Raw genomic sequence first — 15240 nt, 5'->3', positions numbered from 1 at the left:
AAAAAAAAAAGCTTTAATAATTGTATTCAGTACATGCATGCCTTCAGTACATGTATGACCTAAACCAGTTGTTTGAACTCTCAAACCACAGGGCTGCTCCTTAAAGAACCAGCATCTGCTAATTTGACCGGCGGCAGCAGTGAGAGGTGGTAGTACAGCATTCCCCATGGAGCTGCAACAGGGTAATACTACCATGTAGTCAGGATTTCCAGCATGAAGAGAAACAAAACCACAACTTCACTGTCAGTGTAAATCTAGACTTAGTATTTAGAAAAAAATCTTTGTTACGCATTAAACATTTTGCTGTAATGCAATGTTTGTATTTATTGGTAAATATAGTCAGTATACCCAGAACTGCATAAATATTTTGGATAGTCTCTACTCATGAACCTATTCTATAAATGAACCTATTCTATAAATGAGTCTTCTTAGTAGGGTCAGAGGTGCTTCAGCAAAAAAATAAATAAATCCACTTTAGAATGGAAAACAAATTATCTATTGCTTTAGATTTTTTTTCTTTTTAAACATAATGCTTAATCTTGATTTAAATTTTCTTTTTATACAAAAAGAAATGCATTTGTTTCTATTAAAGACAGTGAATTTACAAGCGATAAAGGGCCTCTGGAAAAAAAGAAAATTGTCCTGTGAGAGAGCATTCATTTTAAGTTGCTTTCACAATTCCTCCAAATAGCTCATGAAAACATCAGCCTATGGTCCACTGTAGAGGTCAGGGTCCCTGGAGAGAACAGAATTTTGGCCATAATAGATTTTCACATGCTTCCCAGTTTTAAAATTGTTTCTTTTCGACACTGACTGATGCAGAGGGAATGTGAAGGCTGTGGGAACTGGCAGTACCAGCCATAAACCATACATCATGGGAAAATCAGTACCCCAGATCCCTTGCAGATAAGATGTAGAACGGTAAACTTGACTTTAAATTATAACCAGTGTAACAGTATTAGTTGGGCCTAAGTTTGTTCCAATCTTTATATTTTCAGATGCTAGAACATAATACGTAGAAAGGCATTCAAATAAACATGTTTTATGTAAAGCAAGTTTCTTGTCTGCAAAATATTACAGGCAGATTTGCTATGAATCTTCAGCAGCACAGCAGTTCTTAGCATTGCTTAGCAATATGTAAACATTGAGGGCTTATTTACATGTGAGTGCTATGCCTTGCCTCAAGACAGCCTATTGACCATCTGACATTAATAAAAAAAAAAGTGCATGCACTATTTTTAGGAGAGCAGCACAAGACACAGCAGTGAGTTACCATGCATTTTAATGCACTGCAACCAAGATATCATGGTAAGGTACGTTGGGGTGAGCTTGGGATACAGCCTAAAATGCTTTAAAATACGCTTTTCAGTTGCATGCATGGAATGAAACCAGAAAAAAAAACCTCCCGTTTTTAATAAAATATATTATAATTTGTTACGTTAAGCTGCCCACATACACACACACACACACGCCCAATTGTACATTCTTATACAATCATGTTCAGATTTACCAACAGCTATGTAGCTGAAACAAAATGTAACATGTATGGAGGCATTGACCTACTCTTGAACAAATACTTGTCTTGTGGCATAGGCAACAGATAATGAACATGGTGCTGACTTCTTGTAGAAAAAGAATGCAGTAAAATTATATATTTGAGGTGTTACATTTACACATCATATTAAATAAAAAAAAAGTATATTTTTATACACTGTGTCCACTTTAAAACAGAGCCATAGCCAGAGAAAAAATAATGTGATTTATAGACATGTTTCCTCCTGATAAAGCCAGCCAAATGCATGGCTCTTCACTTCCTGGGATGGGGGGGCCCGTGAACCCTGTGGTTCTGAAATCTGAATATTGTGGTCCCCTACACATCCGGAAGCCCAACCTGACCTCAGGATATAAAGGACCTTTACACAGCTGTGCTTCTCTATCCAGCTAAAGCCCTGCTGGTCATTGCAGCCCAGGTAAGAAACTTTACTTGCAGAAACGATTGAGTCAGCCACGTGGGGCAGTGGACAAAGCTTGTGGCAGTTTCTTTCTGCCACCTAATGAGTGAACGCTACAGTACAGTTTTCAGTTTAACCAAGAGCATGTGCAATAGTTTCAGGCGAGCCTGTGTGTTTATGTTCTGGTAATTGCAGTTTGGTGGCTTTTGGTAATTGCACACATACAAGTCTTGAAAAGGGAAAAGGATATGTCCAACACACTGAACACATATCAAAGTGTGGTTTGCAGTAAACACCACTGTAGAGTAAGCTTTGTACTGAACATCAATGTAAGTGAGGTTTGTGCTAAACACTGGCAAGGAGTGCAGTTTTCAGAAAACACTGACACACTGGTGCCGTGGATGCAACAAGTCTGTGTGTAAATGTACTTATAATGGCGATAAAAGAAGAGAGCACAGTAAGCAGTGAGATGACCTCCACAGTCTTCTGCTGCTTTTCTACAGTCATGTCAGCAGGTTGGGGTTAGGGAGATGACGCCAATGTATTCTTTATCTGTAAAGTGGCTGCTTTGTGTGACACAGCTATGTAAATTTCAAAGATGGACAGAAATGCAAATCATTTGGTAGGGGAAAAAAATACCCCCTTATATGCATTTCATACGGGTATTTAGATGTCTGGCCAAAGCTTTGCTTTAGGAGCAGTTTCCAAGATACTAAACTAATCCTAGAGAATACCAAAATCATCTGGGTCTGAGTCATAAGAAATATTTTTTTAAAATATTTGAAATGCTATTTTAATAAATCCTGACTTCAAGCACTCAGTTGTAAGCAATGCCAGACAATAGTCATAGTCGATGGGTAATACTAAAACAAAGCTACTTGGCTGTTGAATAAAATAGCAGGGGTAACTAAATTAAGAAGTACCTGTGCGCAATATGCCAACTTCAATTGTACAATAGGGGCTTAGGGATGTAACCAAAAGTAAGGACAGTGTTTAAATAAGGACAAAAAGAAAGGACAGAAAGTAAGTAATAAGCATACAGCTGAATTAAAAAGGCAAATAGCAATTGGAAAACAAAATCAACCAATCACAGATGTTACTGTTGGCAGTTGGGTTGGTTCAGTGACTAATACTTTGCAGCATTGCACTTGGGTCTCAAGCCTAAATTTTGGTTTTCAGGTTTCCACAAAACCTGCAGTTAGGTTAAATGGCTTTCCTTCAGAATTGGCCTTAGATTGTGCTAATGACATATGACAATAGTAGGTATGTTAGATTGTTTGATCCTTTGAAGGACTAGTATTGATAGGACTATTGATCTTGTGAAGCGCTGCGTTATATGTCAGCACTATATAAATACAAGTAAATAAAAATTCGTTATGTGAATCAAAAGAAATCAAGTGCATTGTTCTGTGTTACTACAGCTATAACTTATCAGAAAATCATGCAAACAAACCCAGAAATATCTCCTAAAACCTTGGGGTGGTAAACCTTGGGCTTGCAATTTTATGCAACATTATACTAGATCAAACTAGATTTTAGGAAAATGTGATGTTCTAAATACTTCTACCTAAACGTGTCTTTAGGTTGAATAGAGTTTTGGTAAAGGAAAGGACCTCATTTGGAAATGTAAAGGACCTAAACTCTGATGTGCCTAAGAATGGCAGACAGAGGGCAAATGACTACTCCTTAGCACTGTCCGGTTTTCTTGAAGCTAATATTTCCCCACCACTGACACAAAATGATTTTTCTGTACTTTATATGGAGGAAGACATCCTGGGAAAGTTTTTGATTTATGTCAAAGCTTCCAGCAAGAACAACACTGACATCCCCACATTTTACCCCAAACCTGTAGCAAAGAGAGCAGTGTCTTAGATCTTAAGCTACGTACACACGTCCAATGGTTCTCGGCCGATATCGGACGACAATCTGAAGTGTGTACAGCGAGCATCATCCATCAACCGAACGACCGTCCTGGCCGATCCACTGACGACGAACGATTGTGCATGAAAGATCCTTTCCAACGACTATAACTGGAAGCGTGTACGCAGCTTTAGGCCTTAAGGACCTTATCAGACTTGCAGTAAACCACAGTGTTCTGCTGCAGGCTCAATCATGGTCCAACCGTGCAGCTTTACACTACATAAATGAAAGGGCCCGTGCTGCTAATACCAGCAAAGATGTTGCCTCATAATTACTTATGGAATTTCAAGCTAACCAGACTGCCTTTCCTTTTACTACAATGATATTAAGTGTATACAGGGAGCTTTATTTAAAAAAACAATATATGCCTAATTTGTATTATATGTTATAGTTATGCTATGCCTCATGAAGTTTGTGAAGAATGTTTTGCAATAAAAACCCTTACACAAAATAAAAAAAAATATTTACAAGATGGGCACTGGACTGGTCGTAAACAGACAGAATGACAAGGACAACAGTAAGGAATAAAAGTATAAAATTCAGTGAGCTGAAAAGCTTTACATCATGAAGCCATCGTGTCATGTTTCTATGGTTACTGCAATATTCAGAGACTGATGCATAAAGAATATTATGGTCATAACAAGGAACTTAATAAGCAAGCCTACAATAAGATGCTTTGCGTAATGTCCAGCATATTTAGGAAAGATCTTAAAAATAGGCATGCTGTTGTTCCATGATGTATAAAAGTTACTGTGCTTTTACTTACTGTCTTTTTGAAGCAAGGGCCAACCATTGATTTAAAGAAAGAAAAAGGATGTAAAGAAATCTACATTTAGGAAATTTAGGAAATTTCCCCCATTACCTGAGCACCAACTCTCTCCTTGACCCCCTCCAGTCTGGTTTTAGAGCTGCCCACTCCACTGAAACATCCCTTACTAAAGTGGCCAATGACCTCATCAGAGCTAAGTCTCAAGGCAACTTTTCCCTGCTCCTTCTCCTTGATCTTTCCTCTGCTTTTGACACTGTTGATCACCCCCTTCTAATACAAATCATGCACTCCATTGGTATCTGTGACACTGCTCTCTCTTGGTTTGCTTCTTATCTGTCTGACCGCTCCTTTCAAGTTTCTTTCCATGGTAACTCCTCCTCCCCCACTCTCCTCCATGTCGGTGTTCCCCAAGGGTCAGTCCTTGGACCGGTTCTCTTTTCTCTGTACACCTCCTCTCTCGGTAGTCTCATATCCTCCTTTGGCTTACATCTGTATGCTGATGACACTCAGATCTATCTGTCCGTCCCTGACCTGTCTCCCTCAGTCCTGGATAAGGTCTCATGCTGTCTGTCAGCCATCTCCTCATGGATGTCTGACCCATTCCTGAAACTCAACCTGGATAAAGGGGAACTCATCATCATCCCTCCCTCAAATTCCAAATCTCCCCCTGACATATTCCTAACTGTTATAACACTGTTATTCCCCCCTCCCCTCAGGCACGTTGTCTTGGTGTCACCTTTGACTCGGCCCTCTCATTTACCCCCCATATTCAGAACATTTCCAGGTCTTGTCACTTTCACCTACGCAACATCTCCAAAATCCGCCCCTACCTGTCCCCTGAGACCACCAAACTCCATAACCTCATCACACGCATGGATACAAGACTTCTCTAGAGCTGCCCCAACTCTCTGGAATGGTCTTCCTTGTTCTATTTGGCTTGCTCCTACTTTCTGCTCATCACTACATCCCACCACTACATATCTCCCATCCTATTGTTTGTAAATTTCCCCACCTACTAGATTGTAAGCTCTTCGGGGCAGGGTCCTCTCCTCCTGTATCCTATCTGTATTAGTCTGTCATTTGCAATCTGCCTATTTTTGTACAGCGCTGCGTAATATGTTGGCACTATATAAAGCCTGTTTATTATTAATACTAATAATAATAATATTAAAAATAATAATAAAGTATGGAATCTGCTAAAATCCGACTTTGAGATTAGCTTGTGCTGAAAATATTTTTCAGTCTACCTGCTGTTCAGTAATAAACTCTTTATATCATCCTAAATCATATAAAAGAATGCCAGACCACAAAAGTGCTTTTCATCATGTACAGTTCAGAAAAGAAACAAATCTATTGACTTTCATCAATTAACTTACGCTACAGATATGGCAACTGTCATCAAGACATACTTTCTTTTTATTCACAACTGATTTAAAATACAAATAAACACGTCCGTTTCCTAAGAGCTGCCAGCCATCCACAAAGGCCAAAATCCCAGAGAGACCAAAAGAAGGCGGTGATTTTATTTTCTAATGCCCCTTCCCTCTCACCCTGCTCCACTCGCTAAACTTGCAAGCATATGCCAAACCCAACTGCATGCCCCGTGTGCTGGGGCTGAATGACTGTAATGAGCTCAGTAGAAACAAACACACAGAGAAGGGTTTGCTTTTACATTTATTCTGCAGAACACATTTTGCCCCTTGGCACAGGAGAGTGACATAGTAGCCAAACTAGCAGATAATTGTTCTTAAATTTAATGTTCATGACTTTATCATCGACCCTTACATCGGTTTGACATTTCATTGTAACCACTGGGATTTCTTTGGCATAACTATTCCTATCCACTAAGTGAATCTGTCATCAGAAATTGAAGGCTGCCATTGCGAGCTTCCTTCAAAAAATGCTAGTTGCCCGGCTGTTACTGCAGTCTGGTGCTTGCAGTAATATTTCAGTATTTCTTATAGTAGATGTAAATGCTAAATGGATGACAAGCCACCAATATGCCATTAAATTAAGGGATGTTGCAATGGGCAGGATGAAATGTAAGAATTTGTAGTGCAACTATCCTTTGATCCCAAGTAATAATAAATTGTCCCTTTCTCTGCATGGCACCTGGGTATCACATCTGCACATCAACTAAGATTGTACATCCCATGAAATGCTGAATACTGGGATCATTCCACAAGCAGGATATTTTACTGTTGTCATGTTCCATGTGTAATTCTGCAATAAATTTATTCTGGCGAGAGCGAATAATTGCATATATATTTTCCGTAGACTGAGTTAAAAGTTTAAAGCCCAACTAAACCCAAAATTGAACAAGGCAAATTATATTAGCAAAAATAATTTACTAAAAAAACTGTGTATATAAGAAATGCAGTGCACACAATACCTGATTTATGGGTTAAATAGCATCCCTGCATTAGAGCAGAAATGTATTCACATGGATATAAACACAGGACTTGCACTCACGGGTAGGTGGTGAATTAATATGCGAAGAATTATGTTTCTGTTAACAGAAAACTAAAATACATGCAAGTCCTTATAGCTCTAAACCTGCAGACAAGCACAGCTACACAACTGGTTTTTGCATTTATATACCGGTAGTTTGGTTTCAGAGGTAATACATATAATTTACACTAATTAACATGATTAGATTGCCTTGAATTTGTCTTGCTCAATGTTGGCTTTAAAAAAGTAAAAGTTGAGTAAAACAAAACTACATCGAATGAGGTTGAAGCCTGAGAATCAGGGAAATATGAGACATTATTAGGTTAAGGGCCCCTCAGATGGTACACAATGTATACACGTGAATGCCTGCATTTAAACTAAACAAATCCAAGAAATCATTCCAGACTGAACCAACAACCCATCGTATGACATCATGGCCTGTATTTTATCAAAGAAGCTAAACAAAAATGTGAAAAAATACATTGTTGCAATGATCATAGATTTGTCCTGCCAATTCTACAAATTCAGGTATTGGGATGCTATCAATGTTTGATGTTTATCATCCTTGTAATTGCTATTTTACTATCCCAGCTGTTAATCCACACATCCCAAACAAGAAAACACAATGACAGGATACAGGTTGCCATGACTAAGGGGAAAACACATAGCTGAAGGTCTATAGCCCTACCAGTCATTGCATTTGAAATAAACCTATCCTGCAATACACAGCAGCTTGTGCAAAACCCAACAGCTGTTCTGTGACCTATGTGTCTTTCAGGAGCAATTTTAGCTATAACACAATTGCCCATCACCCTATGGAATGAAAGCCATGCAAAAGAAATTGCTCTGACCTGCATGCAAACCACTCACCACTTTTCAGATATATGTGCTTGTCACTGAAAAGGTCTCAGAAAGACAAACAAGATTCAAACATAATTAAAGCCCAGTATACAATGGGATTGTTCAGACAAGGGCTTAAAGTGGAATTAAAGCTTTGAATACAGTAGGGATGGATAAAAACCTTATTTTATTTGCCGTGTTCTGTTTGGGGAAACTATCCTTACCTACTATTGTGTCACAAAGACTGGACATGGGGAGGGAAAAATGTGTAGATAGCAATATCATTTTTTATTTTACTAAAAAAGCATAAATTGGAACACATTCTACATCAGGGGCGTCAAACTCAAATACACAGTGGGCCAAAAAGAAAAATTTGGACAAAGTAGTGGGCCAACCTTGATATTGAAAAAATATCTACAATTGAGAAAGTTCGCTAATGAATGTCAACAGAGGAGGGGGCGCATGTGGGTCCTGATTGATGCGCCAGCAGAGCATTCTGGGATTTGTAGTATTAGCGGTACATGCACTGTCTATCAGCAGGCCAGCTCTAGTAGACATCTGCTATTTTCTCGCGGGCCAAATATAATTTCCAGGCCGGAGATTGACACCCCGGTTCTACATAATAGTAGCAATTTTTGCGATAAATGTACTGAGCCAAAATAGGGTACTGCAAAACAGGAGAACCCCATTAGCCATTTAAAGTCATATGATTGTAAGTGCCATTTAAAGCAAAACGAAGACCTAGTCAACACAGATGTTTTCCCCATTGTTTAACCTGAGGCTTTCAAAGCCAATGTTTAAAATTCCCATGCATTCCAATGGGCTAATCTACACCAGGGCGTTTCACTGAGGAAAGTTTTTGAGCGTTATAGATAATGTTCCTTAAAATTAAATTGATAGATTTTAGTTTTAAAAATTAAAAAGCAGGGTTAATGCAGGTTAACGCGTCCATTCGTCTCAATGAGGGCGTTTTCCCGCGTTTATAAATGCTTGAAACGTAAATGCAGTAAAAACGCAGGAAAAAGCATAGAGATTTTCCAGCAGTTTTAAGGCAAGCTTTAAAACCTCAGTAAAAGTGCATAAAAATGCATATAACATATATAGCAGGAACTTTTACATGATATTTTAAAGCCGTCCTTGTAGACCCAGCCTAAAGTTCCCCTATTAAGAATCCACAGACAGGTCATTATGGCAGAAACGTACAGACCATGTCCCTTCTACAATAATCTATCCCACTTGGCCTGATCGCTCCAAGTATCTGTCAAAAAGCCCGCAATCTTAGCGTCCCCTGAATGTGCCCGGAAATAATGAATTCCTGCATGCCTACGAATGAGTTACGTCATATTACTCCAGCCAATCGAGATCAAGCCGAAGATGATGTACAGGAAGAGAAGAAAGATGGCGGTGCCTTAGAAGGGAATGGGGACAGGTAAGTAGAGCAGGTTTAGTTCTACTTTAAGCTGTATGTGCAACCCAAACTTTAACTTTTTTTATTTTGTTTATTTATAATTTTTTAGATAGCAGGGTCAGAATACCTGACAAGTGGTAAATGTTATCCAGTGAATATGTTTAGGGTGATTTTGACAGTGTTCTAATCCTCGCTTATTCTTTCCTAATTTATACTTATTTTCCCTATTAATAACAAAAGGTTTCACAAATTATTTGGGAAGATAATTATAAATTGATCTTAATAAGCACTATTTCATTCAACAATGTATTTTTGCATATCATAGTTACATAGTAGGGTAGGTTGAAAAAAGACATAAGTCCGTCAAGTTCAACCACTAGGGAAATAAACATATCCCAGATATAAAATCCTATCAGACATAGTTGGTCCAGAGCAAAAAACCCCTGGTACAATTTGCTTGAACAGGGAAAAAAAATTCCTTCATGATTCCATGAGACAATCGGATATTCCCTGGATCAACAGTCACTGTTATCTTTACTTCAAATCCTTAATCCCCAGTTATATTCTGTGCTTCTAGAAATCATCCAGCTTTTTCCTAAATTAATCTATAGTATTTGCTGAATTTACTTCTAGATGGAGCCGATTCCACATTTTCACAGACCTTACAGTGAAGAATCCCTTCCTTATCTTGAGCTTAAACTTAATTTCCTCCAGACACAAAGAGTGCCCTCTTGTTCTTTGTAATGATCTCAAAGTGAATAATGGGGAAGAGAGTTCTCTATATGGACCGTTTATATATTTATACAGGGTGATCATATCCCCCCTTATACGTCTCTTCTCATGGAAGAATAAATTCAGTTCAGCTAATCTCTCCTCATAGCGGAGCTCCTCCATTCCTTTTATTAGTTTAGTTGCCCTTCTCTGCACTCTCTCCAATCCCACAATGTCCTTTTTGTGAACTGGTGACCAAAACTAGACTGCATATTCCAGATGTGGTGTGCCAATGCTTTGTACAGGATTATGTCTCCATCTCTGCAGTCTATTCCTCTTTTATTACAAGAAAGTACTTTACTAGCTTTAGATATTGCAGCTTGGCATTGCATGCTGTTATTAAGTCTATGATCTACCAGAACCCCCAGATCCGTCTCCATTTCTGACTCCCCCAAATGTATTCCCCCTAGGCAGTATGAAGCATGCATGTTGTTACCCCCAGTGCATAACTTTACATTTATCTATATTAAATGTCATTTGCCACTTGGCTGCCAATCACACAGTACATCCAGGTCTGCTTGTAGATTATAGACATCCTGTATGGACTTAATTCCATGACATAGTTTGGTGTCATCTGCAAACACAGAAATCCCAAACTCTATATCATTTATAAAGATGTTACACAGTAAAGGTCCCAACACTGAACCCTGGGGTACACCACTAATATCTTTAGACCATTCAGAGTATGAATCATTAATTACAACTCTCTGGATGCGATCTTTAAGCCAGTTCTCTATTCATTTACAGATTGACTTTTCTAAACCTATTGACCCTAACTTGCATATTAAAAGTCTGTGGGGTACAGTGTCAAATGCTTTAGCAAAGTCCAAGTACACTATATCAACTGCTACTCCACTGTCTACCTGTTTATTTACTTCCTCATAAAAAGAGAGTAAATTTGTTTGACAACTTCTGTCTTTCTTGAAGCCATGCTGACTATCACTTATATTATTATTTTTAGCAGAAACTCCTATATGTGGTCCTTTATCAAACTCTCCAAGACCTTTCCAACTATGGACGTTAAACTAACCGGTCTATAGTTACCTTTGCTCCCTTTCTGAATAATGGCTTTGAAATAACCGAGCTCAGCTCATTTAAGGCAGTGACGTTGCCATTATGAATTTGGACTTGACCTCTGCCATTTTCCTTTGTGTACACAGAGCTAAAAAAAAGTGTTTAGTAAATCTGCCTTTTCTTTATCCCCAGTTACCAACCCAGCGACATCCTTTAAGGGGCCTACATGGTCAAATCTGATCTTTTTGCTAATAATATATTTTGAAAAAAATTTGGGGGTTTGCCTTACTTTCCTTTGCAATCTGTCTTTCATTTTGAAGTTTTGCACATTTTATCTCCTTTTTACATCTTTTCATCTTTTGGTATATTCTTTATAGTTTTCAAATGATGAAGGTGATCCTTCATTTTTATATTTTTGGAATGCCCTCTTCTTGTTCCTTCTTTAACATCAGCTGAGCCACATTAATTACCTATTGGAATATATTTTTCAGTGTGCTTTTGTGGAACAGACTTGAAACATTTCTATTTCTGTTTGCCGCCCTTTCTGAGAGCCGCCCCTAATAATGGAAAATTTGCTCTATTAAAATTAATTTTTTTATCTTTCCTGTTTTTGCTTTCTGTTAACAACTTACATTAAATGAAATCATATTATGGCCACTGCTATCCAGATTCTCGTTTATTTGCACATGTGTTATAAGCTCCGCATTGTTAGAGAGAACTAGGTCCAGCAGAGTATCATTTCTAGTTGGGGCTTCTATAAACTGTACCATAAAATTATCTTGTATTAAATTCACAAATTTCCTCCCTTTTGCTGTTCCTGTAGTGCCATTACTCCAGTCAATGTCAGGGTAGTTGAAATCTCCCTTGAATAAAACACTTCTACTTTCTGCTGCCTTTTCTATCTGTGCTAGAAGTTGATTTTCTATTTCTTCCTTAGCACTGAGGGGCCTATAGCAGACTCCAATAATTGTGTGTTATTCAACCCCACATTCAACTATCACCTAATAAATGGGAATCATGCAGATAATTAATCATCATAAAATTATTTTCTAAGATCAGGAAGAATTATTTGGTGGGAGTGTATAAATTAATTCAGTATATCTTTTTTAAATTTATAAAAAAAAAAAAAAAAAAAAAAAAAAAGGTTATTTACAAGCTGCTTCTTGGGAGTGGGTCCCCTTGTCCCTGTTGCTGCCTCTTGCTTTTTCTTATTACCATGCTATGTGAGAGATCCACAATTGGTAACCTGCATTCAACACGCAATGTTATGTGATATCATTTAAGAAAATGTTTTACAATACTGATTATTCATTGCAATTATTGATCTCCTTTGTCCTGAGGAAGCGGACAGATTCTGTGAAACGCGTTGAAAATTGGGAACACTCTTTCAGGGGTTCCCATAAGGAGATGTATGTTCATGCATTTTTGTTGTGCATTTTAAAATGTTACATATTAAATAAAGTGAGCTTTTATTCATTTTTTATCATATAGTTTTGAGAGTAATTTATTCGGCCCTAAAAGTCCCGGTACTTGGTTATTCACATAACGTTTTGCAGTTCTATTGTTGGGATGTGGCCCTGTTACACACATACCTAGGAGGGATCAAAAATTGGCGTTGAATGTCTTAGAGTTTTGTTTTGTTTCAGAATTGGGAAGTCTGACCCCTTCTGCAGCACGTCAGTGGGGCACCAACTTTTAAATGTAAGACACTGTACATATTTTGTTTTAATGCTTTTAATTTACACCTTCAGTCATAAAAATAGGAAGTAGTAGTGTCATTATCTTGCTGCAAAACACATAGAAATAAGTCCTTGTTTAAAATATTATGTACTTACCTTCCTTTGTTTGGATAACACAATTGTTGCGAGTTGCTAATAGGACTTGAGTGTGGATCTTTTTAAATCAATATAGTTGTTGTCTTTATAGTCTTGTTTCCATGTATATTTTAGATGACAAAATCTCATTGGGCATACATTAGGCAATTTAATTTTTGGTTTTGATGACTGGGGATCAGCATCCTTTACTCTATGCACACCTAAGAGCTTAAATCCCTGCTGGAATATAGTTAGCCAATTTCAACAAAAATTATTTGGGCTTTAAAAGACACATTTTTAGTAGTTTATTTTATCATTGATTTCTAATGATCTATGCACAAAAGGTAAAATCTTCAGATTATTATATAGGTAAAAGAACCTATATAGAACCAATATCACATTTCCATAGTCTGTCCATTTTTTTAATTTTCTTTTTTCCTTATAATTAAAGTAAACCTGATCATCTGATGTAACAAATGAATAAGACAAAGAGTATTCAATATCTTCTTCAATGCAATGTTTGCAAGATTCAAGGGCTTTTACAGACAGCTATGGTGCTTGTTAGACCATGATGATATATTTAAAAGTTTATTGCATGATAAATTTGTTTTAAATGATTGATATCTTCTAGGAGTAAATAGAAGAAACATATCCACCCTATTGACACAATGATTTTGCAGAATTCACACATCTGACTCATTTCCAGATAAGACCCAATTTCCTTTAGCTAGTCAGCATTTGCGACAATACAACAAAATCTCAGATTATTTTAGACTGTAAATACGCAGAGGTAAGCAGTACCACATTCTAACCGTCACTTACCTGTTTTGGAATTCATTTTATTTATTCTATGGGTGAAAATATACAATTCATCTACAAACTAAGTAAAACAAGCCAAAGGGTGCTCAATAGACTTCCAAAATGTTTATTTAAATGGACGGTATTGGGTGTAAAGGAAGTATAGCTAAGCAACTAAAACTACAAAACCCAACAGTGTAGTATTTCTTAACTGATAAATGACTTGATGTGAATACTTTATATACGAAAAGTAAAATATTTACTTTAGGATGACCACCAGTAAGGAAAAAAACTGTTCCAAGACTTTAACCCACACAATGTAAGATGTAATAATACTGGGACATTATTTAAATGACTAAACACTTACCATTTTTCCGTTCCTTAAGAGGGGGCAATTGCTGGATTGACTGCAATGACAGTTCCTGAAAATCGTGGGCAACTGCTTCACTTTGGGGACTGGGAGCCAGGTGGAGGGAAGACCCAGTTTCCTCATCCTGAGGCATTGGATGGTCCATTGTGGTGCAAGGTGATGAAGAAAAATATTGATCTACTTCACTTTTTTCAACACAAAACTGTAAAAATAACAAAAAAAAATAATTAAAAAGCTAATGACAATTAAAATACTATGTGAAATACTTTTTAAACATTGTAAGAATCTTTCTTTCATATATTTGTTATTACTGCAAACACACTTTAATTTTGCAATTGTCTACAAAAAAGACAAACTCTAAAGGGTATTAGTTTGGCTGACTAAAGTAATTTTTCTTTCCACCTTATGACTGTGAAAGGGATTTCCACAGAACTGTCCAAGTTGTATGTAAAAAAAACTGTGCAACAAATCTGCCATCTGAGTTAAGTAACTCAATTAAAGAGTATGTTACACGCTTTACATGAGAACACAGCACCCCCTGCTGGTGGCCAACAACCATTTACAAAAGATCATTTAAGAACAAGTGACTATATCAACTGAAAAACACAATTACTTTGATTTGTAGTAGACTGAGCCTGGGAGATTTATTTTTTCTTTCTTTAAAAAGTTTTGAAAATGGGGTGCGCATGCGCCGCCGTCCGAGATGGTTGCCTCTTAGATGGCTCGGCTCCCTCCGGATCCCTTTCTGGTCCCTGTAGCCGCGGAATTTGGCAGCCACGCGAGACACCGGCGAGAAAGGACTCCTCTTGTCTCCCTGCACCTTTGGAGCATGGTAGGGAAGACCGGCAACAAAACCAAGGACCGCAATCCGCGGCCTCAGACTCTCCGGCCGGCCACTAAGATGGCGGCTCCCAGGGAGTCACACGTGGCAGCAGTCCCGGGGGCATAGGAGAGGGAGAGCAGCTCCCTCACAGGCATTAGGAGATCTGCGATAGATAGGGGATGGGAGAAGAGGGGTTCACACTCCCCCCCAGCAAATATTATGGGCACTCAGGAGTATCCCAGCCAGGGGTAGTCACAAACATCCCCTTCACAATTGTCACCACAGGGTGAATAAGATTCAATGCATTGCA

The 15240-nt window shown here is 37.9% G+C and overlaps 1 protein-coding gene across 1 annotated transcript in view; it reads right to left on the bottom strand.

Annotated features, from left to right (window-relative positions):
- The window catches only part of LOC140336133 (myocardin-related transcription factor B-like), a 191181-nt gene that overhangs the window by 59337 nt on the left and 116604 nt on the right, over window positions 1-15240 (bottom strand). Inside the window, exon 3 of the mRNA XM_072419188.1 lies at window positions 14105-14309. Within this exon, the coding sequence (XP_072275289.1) occupies window positions 14105-14252 (148 nt within the window). The 5' untranslated portion in view covers window positions 14253-14309. The remainder of the gene's footprint in view (window positions 1-14104; window positions 14310-15240) is intronic.

The sequence above is a fragment of the Pyxicephalus adspersus genome, chromosome 7 (genome assembly GCF_032062135.1).
Source record: "Pyxicephalus adspersus chromosome 7, UCB_Pads_2.0, whole genome shotgun sequence".
NCBI lineage: Eukaryota > Metazoa > Chordata > Amphibia > Anura > Pyxicephalidae > Pyxicephalus > Pyxicephalus adspersus.
The sequence above is the reverse complement of the archived record's forward strand: the minus strand, read 5'-3'. Positions and strand labels throughout refer to the sequence as shown.